This window comes from Plectropomus leopardus, chromosome 10 (genome assembly GCF_026936395.1).
Source record: "Plectropomus leopardus strain MGB_pleo_1.0 chromosome 10, ASM2693639v1, whole genome shotgun sequence".
Taxonomy (NCBI): Eukaryota; Metazoa; Chordata; class Actinopteri; order Perciformes; family Serranidae; genus Plectropomus; species Plectropomus leopardus.
The window spans coordinates 30738806-30759716 of NC_142185.1; the positions used below are offsets into that span (position 1 = coordinate 30738806).

Below are 20911 nucleotides of genomic sequence, written 5' to 3' on the forward strand. Positions count from 1 at the left end.
AGATTTAGACAATGCAATGCAATACAATGTGATGTGATACGATACGATACGATACGATACGATACGATACGATACAGTACGATACGATACGATACGATACGATACGATACGATACGATACAAAAGATACAATTTGATACAATATGGTCAATAAGGTGCGATGCAATGTGATAAGGTACAACTTTATTTTCAGTTTACATTGGCATTCATTTTTTATCCTCAGACAGCTCCACTGAAGAAGTTTACACACAAATTAGACATAAAATTACGCAAACAACAGACACCCGTAAAAAAATGCCAAAGGATGTGACTCACAATAATGTGGCAGAGCATTGTCATAGAAGCTGATGTAACACTTCTGTGACTTGTGACTTCCTCAGAAGGTCAAAAAGTTGAGAAGCTGAAACCAACAAATCTTTGATCATTTGTATGCAGTGCAGTCTGTGCTGCAGAGCTGACCCTGTAGGTAAAAACTTGGCCACTTTATGAGAGATGGAGGAAATATATGCCAATGTTGTATCTGACAAGTCTTTTGGCCTCAGACCTTCAATAAATACAACAGGTAAGATCTGTAGATCACCATCTTTTGTGTGACCATCACCTGGTCTCCCTAACTGGTCTTGTGTGTGTTCAGGTCCCAGGAGCCCAGAAAGGAGATTTCATGGAGCTGTTGTTCTCTGTCTGGGGCTGCTGAGCGTTTCCCTGCTGGCTGGACTCATCAGCCTCGGTGTCCACTGTGAGTCTGAATCATGTTCCACTCTTCATTGTGCAGAATTTGGAAACATTTTGACTTGTAAAAAATGCAATAACTGTTTCTGTAAGACATGGATGTATGTCAAAATGTATTTTATGTCACAGAAAAATAACTGCCTTTTGTATTTTTCTTCAAGTTTTTATTGACTTTTAAAGGCAAGACTTGATATAAGGGGCATACAGACATGCAGACAAGGCACATTAGATATACTATAGATCAATGATTTCCATCTGGTCCATCCACGGTGTCCAAATTTCTCCTTAGTCATTAGTTCAAGTCCACACATTGGAAAAATTACCACATATTCAATTTTTTTTCACAAAATGCACACAACCCTTTAACTCATAACACAAAGAAATATTACATATTGTAAGAATAAACAGAAACAGCATTTAAAAAAAGCCCTGTGCCAGAAATTCACTGTTCTTCAACATAAAGTGTGTACTTTAAAATGTTGCCACATTCACCCTTTACGCCCTTGTGGTCCATTCAGACATACTTTTGGACCAACGACATTTGGGAACCACTGCTTTAGACAAGGAAGCAACATACAAGCTTGCCCAGTAAATTTATAACAAAGTTGCTTTTGTAAAGAAAACAAAAAGACATATATTCACTGTACTGTAGTAAATCCAAAAAATAAGTACTATAACAAATTATCAAATTATTTGGCATCAGATTCTGAGATGCTGTAAAAACACAAAGTGTCTCTTGTTTTATTTAAGACTATGACTCCGCACGGCGTTCGGCTGCAGAGCTGTCCTCTATCAAAGCCAACCTGACTGAGCGCCTCCAGGCCAGTTACAACAAATCGTCTTCCCTGACTGAAGAGAGAGACCGGCTGAATGTCAGCCTCACTAAAATGACCAAAGAGCGAGACAAGCTGAGTAAGTGTTGTGATAATCTGTAATATCAGCTCTGCAAAATGTATCTACAATAAACAGGTGAGTTATCAAATATGTCTAATCTAGACTCTGCTCACACTTTTTCACTTGTCATAATAAGAAATTTACATGTAATTCATGACATATAGGTTACCACCATCTTTACCATAATGAAAAACTAAAACTCCTAATTCTTGATTTATAGAGTATTGTTTCAATCTGTCTTTAATACAAGTTTGTCTTGCTAATTCATTATATTTTCTTTTGTCCAAATGTGACAAATATTTCTCACCCATCTTAAAAGTAGTCTGAATGCTGACATCCTGTTAAACATGATGCGTTCACAGGAGGGCAGGTGTTGTTAATTCGGAAGTGTCATTTTAGAAACTGCAAACCTGGGTTTGCATATGAAAGTTTATTAACACTTGTGACACCCTGTAGTCATGAGTATTTCAAATTTAATCTCCTTCCAAGAGTTATAATTTTCATTTCTGAACACTGTTCATTGGGCACAGTGAAATAGATGCAAAATATTTGGGGTCAGACAAAAATAGCTGTCTTTTGGTTTTTTTTCTCAATATTTTAATTACTTGGGGGGCATGGGGCCCAGTCGGGCGTAGCCTGTAAAGACAGCATGAAGTTGCAGACGTTTATTTTCTCCCAGTGATGCACCCCATTGGATACTGTATCAAACTTTTTGGGGTCTGATCCTGTATAAAAGTGTATCTGGGTTTATTAGACAATGTCTCCATATGGCGTTTAGCTGCAGAGCCCCCCTCTATCAAAACCAACCTGACTGAGCGTCTCCAGACCAGTTACAACCAGTTGTCTTCCCTGACTGAAGAGAGAGACCGGCTGAATGTCCGTCTCTCTGAAATGACCAAAGAGCGAGACAAGCTGAGTAAGTGTGGTGCACAAAACAATCTCATCTACATGAGCAATGAGGTGAAAATAAAACTAGATCATATCATAATCTGTAATCCAAGCTCTGTAAAATGTTTCTGAACTGTCATATATGCGGAACGTGTCGACCCTGCTCACAGCACACGTTTTGAGTGGTCAAAGCAAGAAAAGCTGTAATTCACAACATATTGGTGTGACATTTTGTTCGGGCAGCGTAGGTGTTGTTAACCCAGGGTGTGGTTCTAGAAACTGCAAGCCCGAGTTCACACATGAACCTTTCACAACAATTGTGACACCTTATAGTTATGAGTCGGTTACTTGTGTATTTAAAAAAATCTCCCCACAAGCCTTAAACATGTTTCAATTGTTGATTTTGATAGTGAAGGTAAATTTCTTGTAAACTCATAAAACACAATGGTTACTTAGGTAAACACAAGCAGCATCGGGAATTAATCTTGGAAAATAAACCAGCCTAACTTGACAAAAACTAATTGGAAATTAATACAAAAATATTACCAACTTTGCTTTCAAAGGGTCAAGATGACTGGAATGTAACCAAAAATAAAAAGACAATAGTCACTATTATGTATTCTGTAGCTTCAGTGCGAGACACTGCAGCACTAATAGTTTCACATCATCATTTGGCCCCCAACTTACTGCTGTGTGCGAGATGTGAGATTGAAAGCAACTGACAGATTCACTTATGTTTTCTTAACCCTTTAAGAGCTAGATCAACGTCAGTTTTCTTGTGCTGTATTTAGACGCCATTCACAAACCTTTAAACTTGGGAAATTTGGTTCCATTTATTTTGAACAGCACTTTGAGGGAAATGCAAATTCTGGAAAAAAAAATGAAATTAAAATAAAAACATTAAAAGGTGATAAGAAAATCACCAGAGAAGTTGCTGCGGGTGCTGTATTGCATAATATTTAAAAAAAAAAAATTTAAAAAAAGTCTGGAAAACTACATTTTCAATTCTTTTAAGTATATATTATATATAACTATGCAATATGTAGCCATTAGTGTATATATATATATATATATATATATATATATATATATTGGGGGTTTTTTGTTACTTATTTTCAGATAATTTTCTTGTAGTTAATTTATTTATTTTACAATATCCTGCTAATTTTTAGGCCATTTCTTGTTAAGCTGACCATTTTCTATTTCCACGATTTTGAAAGAATTTAAGCTCAGGTTAATTAATATATGAATGTATTATTAGACACTGAACTCCTGTCTGTTTTGTAATTGTTTCTTACAGAGAAAACTTGTCCAGCAGGGTGGAGGGTGTTTGGTTGTTCCTGTTATCTTCTTTCCAAACAGTCTGGTTCCTGGGAAAAGGGCAGAGAGGACTGCAGGAAGAGAGGAGCAGATCTGGTGGTCATCGGCAGTACTGAGGAACAGGTACTGTGAGTGTGTGCGGTCCGTGTATCAATCGTTCATTCAATTATTCAATTCTGACTGGCAAACTAAAAAACAACAAAATAAAAACGAATGAGAATTTTGGGGGTTTTTTTTGTTTTTCTGTAGAAGCCAAATATTGAAAAAAAGACGCGTGTTTTCTCGTTGTTTGCTTGAAAGGAAAAATCAAATAAAAAAAGAAAACAAAAACAAAATAACAATTTTACGTTGTAACTTTTACGCACAGTATGGAGCAGGCCTAAGCTGGAAAGTGAAACAGGTATCCATGGTAACGAAAGCAGCACACACCCAAAAATATGAAGGGTGGTAGCGCGTCTTTTGTGTCTCATTAATTATTATGATAGTTGTGGGGTTTTTGAAGTGAGGCTGTATGAGATACTTATGTTCAGTCTATACAGCTGCTGGTCGGCGCGCTCCCGGTTTGCAGAAACACACGGGGCGCGCACCCCGCGGGGGGTGATATAAAAACGTGTTTTAGCCACTTTAAAAAAAAAAAAAGCTGGACTTTCGGAGACACTGGCGAAGACACCGGCGGATAATGACAGTGGAGCGGACACCGGCGGCCTAAAAGGCCTACCAAAAAATCGATACCTAAGTGGACGCTGTGTTTAGAGTACTTAACCGCGCCATCACGCAGCTTTTTCCATTTGGCACTTCATTTTTCATCCGCCGCCTGTCAGCTGTTTGGGTCAGGAAGTAGCGGCTGTCAAGTGGTCCAACTAAAACGAAACTTTGAGTAGAAATCATTCTCAATACAGCGCCCACTTACACTGATACTGTATTTTTTAGGTAGGCATGTTTAAAGTCTCCAGATGTTCTCATTCTCCGCTGGTGTCCGTGTCCACTTTTGGGTATGTTACCTGTAAGCAACAGTGTACTATAATTGATGAAGCTGAGCCTTGCAAGAAAATCCTTGGGGTTCTTACTCTTGTTAGAAATATTGCATAATAATTGAGAATTGATTGTGAATGTCTAAACAGCGACAAATGGGTGTGTTACCTGGAAGCAAGATCATAGAGGGGTAAATAAAACTGCAGGAAAATCAACATTTCTGATGCTCTTCTGTCCAAGTGCATTGTTTAGCTACACGAAATGTGATTGGCCTGCCCTTAAAGTTATGAAACAATGTAATGCACTGAGACTTGTTTACATTATTGAAGAATGTGATTTACAAAAAAGTCCAAGCAATAATTATATTAAAATAAATATAATTATTGTTATTTTCTTTCCTTCTTTCTTGTTTATATTAGTTTATTATATTTGTAAGCACCTTATCCTTTATAATACTGCGAAGAATTTTGAGCCATATTGTTTGTATATGAAATTTGTTAAATAAAAAAATAAATTAAAAACTGTGATTGGCCTGTGGCGTTCGAGGGCGGGGCTTAGCGATAGGCTATTTACGCCGATGACTGCCGCAGGTGCGCGAGAGACGTCAAAGCCAATCATGTGTTGTTTCCTGCTTCTTTTACCAAATTGGAAACACACAGTCCATAAAGGAGACAGTTTAAAATATCAGGGTATGTAGTGCATCTGAGTCAGTAGTCTGGCCTCTGGCTGCTAAATCATAAAGATTTGGGTTTTTTTTAAATCCTGATTAGTTTAACTAAAATATCATGTTGGTTTCTTTGTGTTGGACAGACTTTTGTCGTTGAGTTCACCAGGACAAATGCTTGGATTGGTTTGACTGACAGAGATGAGGAGGGGACCTGGAAGTGGACAGATGGGACTCCACTGACTTTTACGTAAGTCCTCACTTTGGTTTAACAAAGACACAAACACTTCACTTCTCTAAAATAGCAGTTAATGATAATGTACATAATATAGAATGACTAAAAGATATTTGTTTGAAAATGCTTTAAAAATAGCTATTAACTTATCCAAAAATTTCTCCAGGGGTAAAATTCCCCCCAGATCCCCTGGAGTCACCAATGTTTTTCTTTGAAAGCTTTGCTGCAGACACTTGATGCCCATTATCAGTTTTTTTTTTCTTAAAATAATCAATTAATTAACTTAAAATTATATGACATCACAGGTCAGTTCCAGAGTACTGCTAACTATATACGATTTGTTATTATACTAACTGTTATTATACTCAAAACTAAATAACAAATTTGATTACAAAAAAAACCTAGAGATTACTGCGTGCCACCAAAGAGCTGTGCTTATGTCTGAGATTCATCGTATCATGATCGCTTTGTTCATTAACCTGTTAGGAACTGGGAGAGAAAGCAGCCTGATAATGGTGGTGGAGCTGCACGGTGGGGTGAAGAGGACTGTGCACATATCAGACCTGACACCACATGGAATGACCGGTCATGCGAAACCTCGATGCGGTGGATCTGTGAAAAAACAGCCTAACATCAGTGCATTTTTTTAAATCATAAATTTGACAATGCTTTTAACACGTGAGCTATAGGATCTTTGCCGTTATTCAAGCATCAATAAAAACAGCAGCAAAAAAAACTTACACCATAATCCCACATATTGTGCAATAGTGAAGGTAAGGATGGTATAAAAGCATTTTATTTGCGTTGAAAAAAGCAAAATTTATACCCCTTGAATCTCAAAGCTCGATTTTTTGTGTCTGTCCATTTTTCAGTTATAAGGTGCTGTATTTTCAGTGTTTGATTTTGAAGAAATCGAAGTATTCACATTTTATTACATTTTCTACGATACAATAATTACATTACTAATTTGTTAATTTGTGTAAATTGACATTTCCTCAGCTCATTAGAAATGGCAGCTTAACCTGTGTGTGAAACTCTGCTCATTGAACCAGTATTCGAACATAACTGGTCCCTGTGCCGCTGCTTTTGCTTGCTTTACTTAAATAAAGGTACCTTTGATTTGGTAAATTTGGTATTTGTTAATAGTTTAGTATATTTTATGTGACTGGTAATCATTTCCATTTTTGAGATTTTGACTCCCTACAAGATGATTTTTATATTAATCAAATAATATCATTTAATATAATTAATTATTTTTAATAATCATTCATAACTTTTGATAGCCATTTTAATACTTTTAACCTTGAGCTCCCAATTAACTTAACCAATTTCTAACCAGTGTCATGTGCATCTTTCCCAAGAGTACACAGAGGCTTTTTTTTTCAAGCACTACATAATCCTTCAGAATAAATTACAAAAACAGATGTTGTGTTTACATATTTAATTGCTAAGTAATGTACAGTTTTTACAAAATACAGAAAAATTTAAGCCAATACTACACTGTAAACCTCACATTCCACTGCAGAATACTGTAATAAAATCAGCGGTATTATTTTGTTTAAGTAACTTATGGTGACTCTTTAAAATAACTCTTTAAAATAACGACAGAATGCTAGCAACTACAGCTGCCAGTGATTTACCATAATTTCATAGGAACATTTGTGACAGTGTAAAACAATCAGTTCTTTATAGTCCATTTTGTGTTAAAATATCTCATGAATAATGTCCTAAACTGCCTGCCATGACACATAGATAGACCCTCTGTCATTGTGATAGGATGTGGCTCATAATAATGCGGCAGAGGATTGTAATAGTAAGCTGATGTTAACACCTCAGTGACTTGTGACTTCCTCAGAAGGTCAGAAGTTGAGAAAATGAAACTAACAAGTCTTTGATCATTCATATGTAGTGCAGTTCTGTGCTGCAGAGCTGACACTGAAGGTTAAAAGTTGGCCACTTTATGAGCGATGGAGGAAAGCTGTCAGTGTTGCATATGGCAAGTCTGTTGGCCCCAAAACAAATTCCACAGGTAAGATCTGTATATCGTCTGTTGGTCTCCCCGTTGTGGCATCTTCACTTGTGTTCAGAGAGAAGCTGTCGTTCTGTCCGACGCTGCTCAGTGTTTTCCTGCTGGCTGGCCTCTGTGTCCACTGTAACGCTAAATCATTTTCATCTCATCTGATTGTCTTTTGTAGACTTTGTCCTGCCTTTATGCTCTTATTGCCTAAATCATGCATTCTTTTTTTTTTAAGATGATTTTTTTGGCTTTTATTGCTTTTAATGGACAGGACAGTTTGAGCATGAAAGGGGGAGCAAGAGAGGGTGACATGCAGCAAAGGGCCAAGGCCGGAATCGAACCTGCAGCCACTGCAGCGAGGATACAGCCTCTGTATATGGGACGCCGCTCTATCCACTGAGCCACCAGGTGCCCCAAAGTTGTGCATTCTTAAATAATTTTGGTCTTTTTTTCTTTTTTGTTTGTCTGAAATAAAGCAGCTTTGTAATTTCATTTCTAAGTGTTCAGCACATATGAAATATAGCAATACTGAGCGTGCGAGAGCAAAGCAAAAACCTGACAAAAAGGTTGAATCAAGCCTTGTGATTAAAACCTGAATAACCAGCAGTGTTTTTTTATACCGAAACCATTTATCTCCATTGTTATTTAATGGATGAGCAAAGTTTAGTTTGCACTGTTTACATTCAACATCTTGATACAATATATTTTCATATATTATCAGAATTAGAATCCTGTTTTTATTGCCCAGTTTATTTACATATACAAGGAATCTGACTTGGTGTTTTGGTGCAAAACAGTTAACATAAACATGATACTGAATTTAAAGTAAGTATTGTTGTAGGAGTATTGTTTAAGATAAGGACAGCAGTAGGGAAGAAATATGCAAAAAAAAAAAAAACAACAGTTTTTGCTCTCCAACTCCACCCCTTATAAACTCATGCTCGGATTGGTTTGGAATTTACATAATATATACAGTATATGATGCAATCAAACAACTGTGGCACTTTGGTGAAATGTGTTTTACCCAGAATCACCAACAGATGGTGCAATGGCCCTTTTCATCAGGCCTCTGTCTGCCATCTGCAGGCAGGAGGCAGTGATCCACTGACAACCTCAGATATACAATCTAATATATATAATTACTCGAGTGAAAATAGGAGTACTAAACTGTAAAAACACTGTTAGTAGAAGTCCATTATTTAAAACTAGCTCTGTTATTATGTTATTGGGTTATAATTATTCATATTATTGTTGCTGCTGGTGAATTTTGGACTAATTACTTTACATATTGCTGGGCAGCCTAATCTATGATAACACATTAGAACATACTAGTTTATGTATATTTTGCATTAATGATCTAAATTAGGCCAGTTGGCGGTACCTCGTTTTGTCTCTATTGTGTCTAACATGGCTGCAGGGTCACAAACATTCTCATTTTAACTGCAGCTCATGAGAAATGATTGATGTGTTTGACAGCTGTGTTTGAGACTCCTCAGCTCTGATGGGTTGTTTTATTTACTTTCGGTATAGAAGCACTATAAGGAGGCAGTGGATTTTTTTTCCACAGATGGTCTTGGCATGACAAAAAAGTTATTTTTATAATTGTTACAAATTACAGCTTCAAGTCCTGTGACATGCATGGTTGCTTATTGTCTTCTTCCCATGTTTTCTTTCAGAAACATGGGCAGAAGGCAATGAGCAATAAAGAAGAAAAAAGACATTTGTGAAAAAAAATGAAACAAAAAAATGACCTGGAAAATGTGCTTAAAAATTACAATAACAATAAAAATAATTTAAAAAAAACATACTTTTAAATACATGATTATAACAATTAGAAATATAGTTTCCCCATGTTTTTTTCCTAAAAATCTCCCTTAGCTTTTTAAAATAAAAAATCAAAATATCCAAAGTTTGTGGAATATTTCTTACCAAGCCACTGCAAGGTTCAAAGGTTTAAATATTCCTGTAAGGTGCCTGAAAACAGCACAAAAAAGTGAAGTCAGTGCAGGTTTCAAAGTGTTAATGGTGGCATTATTGTCTTTTCGTTGACCTGTTAGGTACTGGCAGAAACATCAGGATGGTGGACATGAACATCTTGGGGAAGAGGACTATGCCCATATCATAACAACATCATGGAACAATAATAATAAAAAAAACTGCAATGACTTGTCTTTTTATAGCAGTTTGAGGTAGATCTGTGAGAAAATGTGTGAGATTTAAATTAATTTACTAACACTGATCATTTTTTATAATAAGGAAAATCATGTATAATTATGTCATCAAACCACTTAAAGACAGCTCATGAATGTTGCTGCTCAGCAGAGTCATCTATCCTGAAAAATATCTCTATTAAATCCTCTTGTCTCTCAGGTTCCTTCAAGTGGAAATCTGAGGCTGAAATTGTCCGCCAGGCCTCTGAAACTGCGTCTCTACCGTCATGTGAGTTTCCAATAGCTTGAAGGTGTGGCGTACAGATTTCTTTTGCTCTTTTTGTTGCTAATTTTGTGAGCTCATCGTGCAAATGGCATCTCACTTGCTGAGCCAGAAGTTCTTTATAAACTGTCTCGTAGTAAGGAGAGCTCCTCCGCTCCAGCTGGGACCAGCACCATCTCGCCTTTCTTCTACAACAGGCAGCAATGATCCAAACCAGGATGAGACAACCTATTACACCGAAGCCAATCTCCTGAAAAAGAGGGATTATCATCCCAATCAAGAAAAAAATGTTTATGCCATTGGATTTTGGTTTTATGTAATATTTATTTATTATAAGAACTGTAAATATACGTTTTTCTTTATTAATACACTACAACTAAGTTTCAGGTCATTAATGTGTCATCTTTTTTTCTTTTTTTAATATTATTTTTGGGGGCTTTTTATTGCCTTTATTTAATAGGACAATTTTAAGCTTGAAAGGGGGAGAGAGGGGGTGACACAAGCAGCAAAGGGCCGAGGCTGGAATTGAACCCAAGACCGCTTTATTTTATTTTAATTATTTTATTCAATTTTAATGTTAATTTAGATTTATTTTTTTATTTTTTGCAATTTACGGGGCATTTCTTGCCAAGTTGCTTATTATATTTATTCCCATGCTATCAAAAGAAATCAAACTAAGTTACTCCACTTTAAAACCTTTTTTCTTTTCTTGTGCAGTATTGAGATGCATTTCTCAAGCCTTTGGACCCCAAGCAACCTGTCTTTTTTTTTTAAAAAAAAAAAAAAAAAAGACATTGAGGAACCTGGCAAATTTTCAAAAAAATTGCTAGACATTAGTAGAATATTATTTTTAAAAAGCAGATGGAAACATTCCAGAAAATATATATAAAACAATCATAATTACATATTTTAAATATGTTACAGCATTTTTGTTTTAGGTAATTTTCCCCCTTGTCATTCCTTCCTTTTTTTTTTTTTTGAATTTCCAGCTAAATTTCTTGTCTGTTTTGTTTGTTTCTTGCTAATTTTTAGGTTGTCTTTGTTTTTTGTAATTCAGCAAATGATATTGTCTTAGGTTTTATATGATTAAATGCTCTTGAAAAGCATCTGTACGCAGCACAAGAAAACTGATGACAACCTAGGTGTTAAAGCATTAATTTAACATATTTGATTTCTGTGTGGTGTTACTTACAAGTGATGTAGACTTATAAGCAGCTTTGATGAGGTTTTCCTTGTTGCTCAGCTTTTGTTGGTCTTTGCAAGGAACTCCTGTCTGATTGGGATGAAGGTTTGTCGCCACGCAATAGTACCAGTCTCCATCAAACAGAACAGTGGCTATCCAAACAGCAGCCAGACAGACATAGCTGATCAGCCACCTCCCAAAACTGAGGCAGGCATCATTTTGGCAAAGACTTTGCCATCTGGAAAACATCCTTCTTCTGTGGAAGGACTCGATGATTTCGACAATCCAGGTGAGGATCCCAGGAGGGATCAACAGATACAGTAAACCATTTGCATGAAAGCCTGACATGCACGAGCACACAAAATTCATGTCAAACAGGTACTGCAGGATGTAGAAGAGGACTATTAGCAGGAACGTACTCACAGCATTAGTTATTAGTTCAAAAAGTTTTTGAGGAACATCATGACCGAGGTGAGTCATGCTGGCTGAAGAATAATGGTTTAAGTGTTAAATATTCTGCTCCATTTGAATTATCTTCTTTTTCTTTGTCTTGTTCCACAGCAGGTGATGCTCTCTCCTCCACCGGCTGAGTCAAAGCTTTTAACCAGATGAACATCCCTTAAATCTGGATGACACCGTGGTTAACCACAGCGTACCAGCCGCCAGAAGTTTCAAAATGACGGTACCGTATGCTTTCACTTCTCAATTAAGCGAGGAAGGATTTTCCCAGATGCTTTTTATTGTGCATAAAAATCAGAGCGATACTCATCAGCTACTTGTACTTAAGTATTTTGTCTTTTTGCTACCTCACAATTTGTTGGGTGCAAAAATTGCACATTTTGATGCTGCATTTTTCCTGATGGCTTTATTCACAACTTAGTCTGCAGATTCAGATTATTAATTCAAAATAATAAATAAACTAATATTTAATAATTCCATTTCTTTATTTTAGTAATTCAGATTCTTCTTCACAGTTATTTAAGGGTCAGCACAGTACAGTCACTACGAAACTGAGTAGCACATATCCGAGCCTTCATTCCCTTATTTCTGCCATCACCAATCTCAGGTTGTGAAGCACATAAACAAACTAATAATTCTCATAATTATTATTATTATTAGTAGTAGTAGTAGTAGTATTACATCAGCTAATATATTAAGGTAAGAAGGGGGAAGATCCTCCCTTAAGTCAACTTATTTTTTTTTTTGTTATAACTTTACCATGTGCAGGACAATGATGCACAAAACAACAGCCTACACTGTCTGTAGAATAAAATTGGTAGAGCTGTGTGTGTGTGTGTGTGTGTGTGTGTGTGTGTGTGTGGGTGTGTGTGTGTGTGTGTGTGTGTGTGTGTGTGTGTGTCAGTGTTTTTCAGGTAATTGTCTTGTATGTTTTGCTAATTTCTGGGTCATTTCTTCTTAAGTTGCTCATTGCTTTCTTGCCAAGAGATCAAACCAGCTTGTGGAGGTTTCAAAGGGTTAAATAGCGATATGCATCGGTCTATCAACGAAAAGAATCCAATAATATAAAGTACATTATTTTTGGGATGGGCCATTCTGCATAATGAGTACTTGAACTTTTGCTACTTTGAGTATATTTTGATGCTAATACATTTGAATGCAGGTTTTACATACTTTTACACTGTTGTATTTCTACTTTACGAAAGTAACAGATCTCGATAAGAAGGTGATGAAATGGTTTATGTAGTTGTAGATGTCACATCCCACTTCTGTGTCTTTACAGGAAATTAGCTGTGGGTCTGCTACGAATAAGGGAACTAAAATAAATGTCACTTCATATTTCACATGATGTAAATGTGCATGTGCATAGAGCATAACATCAATCACATGCAGGCCTGATGGTTGTCAGGATTTTTTCAGTGGTCCTTGGAGGGTTTTTTCCCCATTTTTAAATGTGCCCTCATGCGTGTTGACCTTGTCTGCTTCTTGGTACAGTACCAGTGTTTTGATGATTTTAGTTTTGCTTAGATTTTTTTTCATCTCCTATGACTATGAAATAAATAGTTCAATTAATGGGGACCTAACAATAACGGTTGTTACAGTTAATGGCCCTTATTTGAAGTACCAGATTTGGGGCCTCTCGGTGTTCAGTTAGCCACAGATAAAGAAAATAAATGACCAATGATTTTTGTTGTTTTTAGCTACATATTTTATGTAGTTCAGTGGTCCCCAAATAATGGTACAAGTACCACAGTACTTTCTGTGTTTTTATTTTCTTATGCCATGAGATATACTGTTGCTATGTGGTGGGACGTTTTCCACAAAAGAAGGTAAAAAATGAATTTCTTTATTTTGGTTTCCAGTGATGCATTTAGTTGTCTGTTTCTGCCGTCTCTATGGCTTTTCCAGCATGACACATTGAATTTTACTCCACCTTGGGTAAATTGTTGGAGGAAACTCAGGGTACTTGTCATTCTTTTACCATTACGTGAACTGATTATCTTCACATAATCACAGCCAGCAGGAGTGCTATAAAATAACCTCACCCATTTTGCAGTTACAGTAAATTTTCAGTGTCATACAAATGTCACTGTGGGAAATAAATACTAAATTAGAGACAGTTTCTTTTGTTAATTAGTATATCGGACCTTTATTTTGATAAGATAAATGAGCTACTGTGACACCTCGTCAACATGTACGAAGCACACGCCTTAAAGGTAATATTTACTCATGGTGTTGTGTTTAAAGTGCTGTTCAGGAGGCCAAACAGGCAACACAGCAGACAGTCTCTGTGGAAGAAGAAGAAGTCTTTTTGGCAGGAGAGTGTGTGCGTGGGTTAATTTTTGATCAATGGTGGATATTTAGGAGGAATGTTATGACTGGACCTTTGACTTAAGCAACAGGATCAAATCGTTTGTTCTTCTCAAGAGGTTTCATCGACAGACATGGCTTCCCTTGGGCAGATCATCTTTGGCAGGTGTGGCTATAAAGTTTGAGTGTGTTTTCTGCAGATGGTGATTCAATTCTGAGAATATCTTGGTGTCTAAAGTGGTGGAGCTGTAGCTACTGGTTGTTTTCAGATTTAAGATCATACAATAAAATGCATTATTAAATGTATAGCCGGTGATGTAACACTATAAGAGGTGTCACATTTCAGATTTGTTAGCGGTTTCAACGAAGAGACATTTCCTCTTTTGGCTTATAAGACAGTTAAGCCTGAAAAAAATCCAATATTTCACGGAAAAAGCAAAGATTAAAGTAAAAGCCAAAAATAACAATACAAAGTTCTCTAGCAGAACATTTTTATTAGTCGCCTACAATGAGTCACTTTACATCTAGTGCTGAAAGTAACACTTATTTTCAATGTTGACTTATCTGTTGATTAATTTCCCGATTAATTCATTAGTTGTTTGATAAATAAAATGTCAGAAAATGGTGTGAAATATTGATCAGTGTCCTGAAATGTTTTGTCCACAATCTAAAGATATCAAGTTTGCTGTCATTGAGGACTAAAGAAACCCAAAAATATTCACATTTAAGAAGTTGAAATCAGAGAATTTAAACTTTCTTCTTTAAAAAATTACTTAAAATGATTAATCAGTTATCATATTTTTTGGTGATTGTCTTAATAGTTAACAATTAATCAATTAATTGTTGCAGCTCTTCTCATGGCCTAACAGATTTATTTTGTGATTCTTTGCAGGGGGCACATCCCCGAGATTAGGACTAAATGACCAAACGTTATATAAAAATCTAATGATAATGTCATATATTAGGCCTATAATATATTGCTCATAATGTAAAATCATTGGCATTGCAGAAAGAGTACATTTACCCGTGATGCTTTAAGTACATTTTTCAATGCAAAACTTTTACTTCCAAAGGAAAATGTTATTGTTGTGTTGTTTTACTCGGCAAAGTTAATGCATACTTCTTTACTCCTGGGTTTCTACAGATTTCTACAGCTTTCTGTGAAGTTAATCTGCAAGTTCAGCCCAGGCATATAGTGCGTTTGTGTCCTCACTCTCTCCTGTTTTTGTGTTTCTCTTTGTGTGCAGCATGATTACCCTCATCATCTTATTCTCGGCCATCATCATCCTCATCTTAGCCTTGTCCTTCTCAGGTAAGATCCTTGTGAGATCCTGTTATCCATAGTGACAGCTCTGTTAGGCCTGAGGGGGGAGACATGGGTGTGTTCAGCACATGTGTTTGTTTAAAATAAAAAGCAGCTAATTCTTGTTATTGACACGAACACAGCAAGTTCTTAAAGGGACAGTTCATCCTAAAATCAAAAAGGCATATTTTTTCCTCTTACCTGTGGTGCTGTTTATCAATCTAGATTGTTTTGGTGTGAGACTGCTTTCTCTCCAATATAATGGAACTAGATGGCACTCAGCTTGTGGTGCTCAAAGTGCCAAAAAATTAATCTGAAAAACTTAACAGCAATGTCTCTGTCCAGAAATAGTGATACAGTTACTCAAGATAGCAGTTTCATGTAGGAACTATTTTCTTTCGACCGAAATACACCCACCAACTGCATCAATATGCAGAAGGAGGCATGCATGTAGGCAATGCAAGGCAGCTTTATTGGTATAACAAATTTCATAAAACGTGAAATGCTTAACAGATTAATAAGACATCAAACATATGAAAGGAGTAAAGAAAAGAGAGATTTTTTTAACTCAAATTAATTATTAAATGATTTACAATTAAAAATAAAAATCATATCATATAACATATCAGTGCAGACAAGAGGTGCAAAGATAAAAAAAAAAAAAAAAAAAGATTATTTAAAATAACTTGAAATTGAGTTTTAAAATGAATTTGTTGTCATTATTGGGTGGGGTAGGCAGCATATTTAAAGTGATCAGAGTCGGGGCTTGTCTGACATTATCTGGAAGGTTATTCCAGGTATGTGCTGCTTGGTAACAAAATGTTGCTTCTCCACACAGAGGGTAATACATGAACAGAGAGGATTTAGGATAGGATAAAATTAAAACAAAAACGGCATCATGAGTAGATGCACGTTTCCTTCTGCGCAATGATACAGTTCGCAGGTGTGGCTTGGTAGAAAGAAAATAGTTCTTTCATGGAGATAATGTCCCAGCTGGGCTAAAAAAAAACATATGTTAAGGCTAATTATCATGATACGTTCCCCATTATGAGTCTGCCCCGTGTCCTTGTCCCACAGGCAACTTGTCGGAGGTGAGGAGCAGCAGCATGTTCCCCATCGCAAACCTCGGCGACGATAAGCTTCTCAGCTGCTATCTCAACACAGCAGAGAACAACCTCAGAGAGGTGAAAGTCACCTGGGAGAAACAGGACCTGACGGGGCTGGTTTACCAGTACGCAAACGGAGCTCCAGAGCTTACGGACCAGAACTCACAGTTTAAAGAGAGAACCCAGCTCTTCCCTGACGCTTTGCTCAAGGGCAACGCCTCCCTGCTGCTGAGGAGCGTGACGAGTCGTGACGACGGGCAGTACACCTGCAGCATCAGCTCCTCCGGCGGAGGAGGGAAGGTCGACATTCACCTCAGGACAGCAGGTAGGATGACTCGTCTGTCCAGTTTCACTCTGTGTTTACTTTGAAAATGAATCTCTCTGAGAACTCTGGAAACACGTCACTGTAAATCCACATATTCAGCATTTATAGGCATAATTTGATAATCATATGAGACACAGTTTATAGCACATTCTTGATATAAACAGTATTTCTTAACAAAAATGTCTTATCCTATATAATTTATATCATTATGACATTGTTTAACTTCAGGTTAATGTCATTACTTATCTATTTAATCACTAGTATTTACTTATAGGTGTCCACAGGAGGATTTATGATTGTTGACAAAAACTGTACTTTAATAAAATTATCGTCAGATCTGCGTACAACTAAAACATAGTTTATTTTATACCGTTTTTTAGATGTTTTTATAATGCTTATAAATGCTAACTCAGGGATTAATGAGGATATTTGTACACCACTTTCACCACTATTCTCCTATATGGAGGACAAAAAATTACATAATTATTAATAAATAGATATGGACATCAATACATTTTCAAAATAATGCTGAAATAAATACACGCATAAATACATAGAGAAAAAAATGCAGAGGTTATGAACTCCTGCCTCATTCAATTACAAACACAGAAATAAATAGATGTAGTTGTACAAATGTAGAAATAATTTAAGATATTTATTTCCTTATATCCTGTTTGATTATCAATTTTTATTTAGTTATTTACAGATTTCTCTATTTATTTCAACATGTATTTCATAATTTATTCCTTAATTTATGTATTACTGGATTTATTTATTAATTTCTGTATTTATTTATACATTTATGTATTACCGGATTTATTTTATTGCTGTATTTATTCAAACTATTTTTTAAATTATTTGTTTATTGATAATTATGTCTATTTTATATTCCCCACTCTCTTCTATTGTTACACTAGGTACTGGATTTATTTTGTTTTTTGGGACTTTAGAACCTTGATTGATTTGAAAAGTTGTAAAACAAAAAGTTTTAATAGTTTATTTATCTATTCCCATATTTATTTATTTATTCATTTTATCTTATTTTTGATACTTTAGTCATTTTTCTACATACTCTCCTATTGTTACACCTTGCATTTAATTTATTTTCTTTTTTGGGACTTTACAGCCAATTTAAAAAGTTTCAAAATGCAGTGTGACCACTAAGCCATTGCCTGACTTAACGTTAAAACATGAATTCATGTTTTTATTTTCAGCCTTTTCAGCACCAACGTTTAAATTCTCTGACGGCGTCCTGACTGCTCAAGCAAACAGGTGGCTCCCTAAACCAAACGTGACGTGGACGAACTATGATGGAGACTTCCTGGTGGGAAGCTCGAGCTTCACACAAAACTCTGCAGGGATTTTCAGTGTGGTCAGCACGCTGCCGTCGGTCAACATCAGCGACACCTACACCTGCAGGATTGGAAATAAACTGGTGACCTCCGTCTCAAGGGCAACTGTAACAGGTAATTTTGTTTAGTTAATGAACATTTTCACAGGGATGTCTATTGGTAGATACTTACATCTACTGATTTTACACATGTATGATGTCTTCTGTGGCCGTGCAGGAGCTTTCTAAAGTCTGACTAAATAACCACAATGTCTAGATTTTTTTTTAGTTTATTATCTCAGATTAGGTCCTCAAATTTTTGACACAAAGCCTTTGTTATAAACTGGAGTGTGCAGGTTTAAAGACGTGTGCATTCATCAGGCAAGGAGGGTGTAAGAAAAGACTCGGTTGAGTTGCATTTTGGAAAATGCAGAATATGTTCTTCATTTATTTATGTACAGTTTAAAAAACATAAATGTCACCGTTAGATGCACCGTACCAGATTATATCTTAGCGCTAATTCGCATCCGCATTCCCTCGGCAGGTCAGAACAAAGAGGAAAAACAAAACAAATAATACACACAATAGCACATGATATAAAGTGATACAAAGCAGGACACAAGAGAGACACAACAACACAACACTACACAAAAAAGCTCATCACTTACAAAACACAGTGTAAAATACTACCCACAACAGCACATCACAGGTGAATGCTTGTCAAATTAAAAAAGACATTTTAAAGTGCAGAGTTCAAGGTCAGTGAGTACAGAGCTGAACGGCTTTTAACGTCTTTTCAAGGTGGTTTTGAAAGTCCTGATAGAGCTGCAGCTCCTCACATAATCAGGCAGAGTGTTTCACTGATGTGTAGCTTTTATAGTGGAACTACTGGGACTAAAAGTCCTCTGCGTGCCACATTAGTCAGTTCCTCCTGGATTTTGTGATGTTGCAATTGCAACAATTAACACAAATTCAGCGAACCTCTTTGAATTCTGCACAATCTTGCAATTTTGTCCAATCACCACGACTTCACCGCAAGTTTTCCTGTTTAAAGCGTTGCATATTCAGAATTAGGCGCAGAGTCTAAGGCAGCTCCAGAACTATTTTTGTTTTTTTCACTCACTTCTGCAATTTCATTGCAAACAAAAAGGCCTTAAAATATTGCAGCTTGCATTCCAATTTTTTAAAAAAGCCTTGGTAAGGTCAGGCTTTTCAGGCTGCAACAGTCACAAAAACAAAGGCTCTTGGCCTCTGCTGATCTGATTCCACTGACCGTTCTTTTAATAATGTGTCTCTGAAAAGTCCCTCAACTCCTGCGACTCAATTTTGGTGGAATGCTCCTTTAATTCAATTGTCATCTGGCAGATATTTTAACACAAAATATGAATATAATTTCGCTGATACAAAAAAGAAACACAAGATTGTTTTTTTGTCATAGGGCACAACAAGATCAAAACATAACAAACAAAAACCCAGACAAAAATTTAAATGAAGGACCACAAAATATGTTTTTTTTTTTAAAAACTAAACGTGTTGTATTACATTTGAATCTCCCTCCATATTTCCAGACTCAGGTGTTTTGAAGAACACATACTTCACCTACAGTGCTGCCCCATCCCTGCTGGCATCCACTTACCTGAGCATTATGACCGCTGTCCTCTGCATCTGTTATCTGACCTAATTAAGAATAATAATTTCACTTTTGTGTGTGCTTGCGTTGCATTCAGTGACCGAATTTGACATAAGCAACGATTCAAAGTGCAAAAAAACAGTAATTTCTGAAAATTATGTTATTTGGTGTTTAATTTATTATAATGGATGTTGTTACCGTGTAACAGAATATTCTCAATCAGCATTTCATTTCACAGATGTATGTGTCATGTTTTAAGTTTAGGCTCCATCTAGATTATTTGTAAGAGACATTTCTAAATTCCTATTAGTTTGAGTTTTTTATAAGTCTACAATAAAGTAATAGATAGAGTAGAGTAAATCATTCATGTCGTTAAAATGCAGAAAATAAGAAAAAATAATTGGAAGAAATTAAACTCTGTATTATGTTTCAGCATACAATATGACTGAGTCCCATAGGAAGGGTGTATCTTGTCAAATTGGTACCCTATCATTTTTTTGTTATGGCGTTAATAAATAAATACCATGTATTTTACTTCTTTTGAAACTGGTTGATTTCTTTCAAAGTTTGGTATGTCAATAATACATTTCAAATTAATTAAAAAATAAGTCAATGATTAAAAAATATGTTAAAATAAAATAAGGAAAAACTAAACAGGAAAGTAAATGTATATTAGCAAGGTGAGCAAGCATTCTCCAAATGTATAAATAAATAAATAGTTTTGGGAAATAATGGAAGTAAACAGAAAGGAAAATAAAACAGAACTAAATAAACATATAAACACATTTAAAAGTTGATATAAATAAATAAATACAAAAAATATATATAAAATAGGACAAGTACAGTAAAGAGGGGAATTAATACAATGATAGATACATTTTTAAAAACAAATTAAAACAGAAATATCAATGTTACATTTTTTATCAATTAATGCCTATATTTTTGTTTTATACTTATAAATTTAATACTATCTTTGGTACATTTAATGGCATATTAATTTATCTATTTGTTGAGACATTCATTTATTTGTTCTTTATTTTGGCAGCGTCTGACATCCATATAAAGAGGACAATGCAGCATAAAAAAAAACTTTAAAAAGAACTTAATTTATGAA

At 35.7% G+C, this 20911-nt stretch overlaps 2 protein-coding genes and 1 long non-coding RNA gene across 5 annotated transcripts; all 3 read left to right on the top strand.

The window, feature by feature from the left end:
• The first annotated feature begins 63 nt into the window (after positions 1-63).
• On the top strand, positions 64-6444 carry LOC121964765 (CD209 antigen-like protein C). 2 transcript variants are annotated; one of them, XM_088083549.1, is made up of 7 exons: positions 64-561; positions 634-735; positions 1479-1640; positions 2401-2538; positions 3811-3953; positions 5613-5716; positions 6188-6444. In XM_088083549.1, the coding sequence occupies exons 1-7, from the start codon at positions 492-494 to the stop codon at positions 6330-6332; spliced, it is 864 nt and encodes a 287-aa protein (XP_087939675.1). In that variant the 5' UTR covers positions 64-491; the 3' UTR covers positions 6333-6444. The 2 variants fall into 2 exon arrangements, with proteins under 2 accessions (XP_087939675.1, XP_087939676.1); XM_088083550.1 differs by lacking the exon at positions 2401-2538 and having other exon boundaries at positions 69-561.
• A 3583-nt stretch (positions 6445-10027) lies between these two features.
• Positions 10028-10917, top strand: LOC148188571 (uncharacterized). The gene is made up of 2 exons (XR_015777709.1): positions 10028-10157; positions 10289-10917. It is a non-coding gene; the product is annotated as an uncharacterized LOC148188571 (long non-coding RNA).
• Positions 10918-11884: 967 nt separating this feature from the next.
• vtcn1 (V-set domain containing T cell activation inhibitor 1) lies at positions 11885-20331 on the top strand. 2 transcript variants are annotated; one of them, XM_088083552.1, is made up of 5 exons: positions 11885-12016; positions 15351-15415; positions 16484-16837; positions 18052-18303; positions 19736-20331. In XM_088083552.1, the coding sequence occupies exons 2-5, from the start codon at positions 15352-15354 to the stop codon at positions 19846-19848; spliced, it is 783 nt and encodes a 260-aa protein (XP_087939678.1). In that variant the 5' UTR covers positions 11885-12016; position 15351; the 3' UTR covers positions 19849-20331. The 2 variants fall into 2 exon arrangements, with proteins under 2 accessions (XP_087939678.1, XP_042337676.1); XM_042481742.2 differs by lacking the exon at positions 11885-12016 and adding an exon at positions 14059-14269.
• Positions 20332-20911: the final 580 nt, after the last annotated feature.

Bases quoted from the DNA above. Each gene is read 5' to 3' on its own strand.
- LOC121964765 (XM_088083549.1), top strand. From the start codon at position 492: ATGGAGGAAATATATGCCAATGTTGTATCTGACAAGTCTTTTGGCCTC. The intron at 1,641-2,400 runs GTAAGTGTTGTG...TATGGCGTTTAG, and splicing joins CAAAGAGCGAGACAAGCTGA to CTGCAGAGCCCCCCTCTATC. The intron at 3,954-5,612 runs GTACTGTGAGTG...TGTGTTGGACAG, and splicing joins TCGGCAGTACTGAGGAACAG to ACTTTTGTCGTTGAGTTCAC.
- vtcn1 (XM_042481742.2), top strand. From the start codon at position 14,238: ATGGCTTCCCTTGGGCAGATCATCTTTGGCAG. The intron at 15,416-16,483 runs GTAAGATCCTTG...CTTGTCCCACAG, and splicing joins CTTAGCCTTGTCCTTCTCAG to GCAACTTGTCGGAGGTGAGG. The intron at 18,304-19,735 runs GTAATTTTGTTT...CCATATTTCCAG, and splicing joins CTCAAGGGCAACTGTAACAG to ACTCAGGTGTTTTGAAGAAC.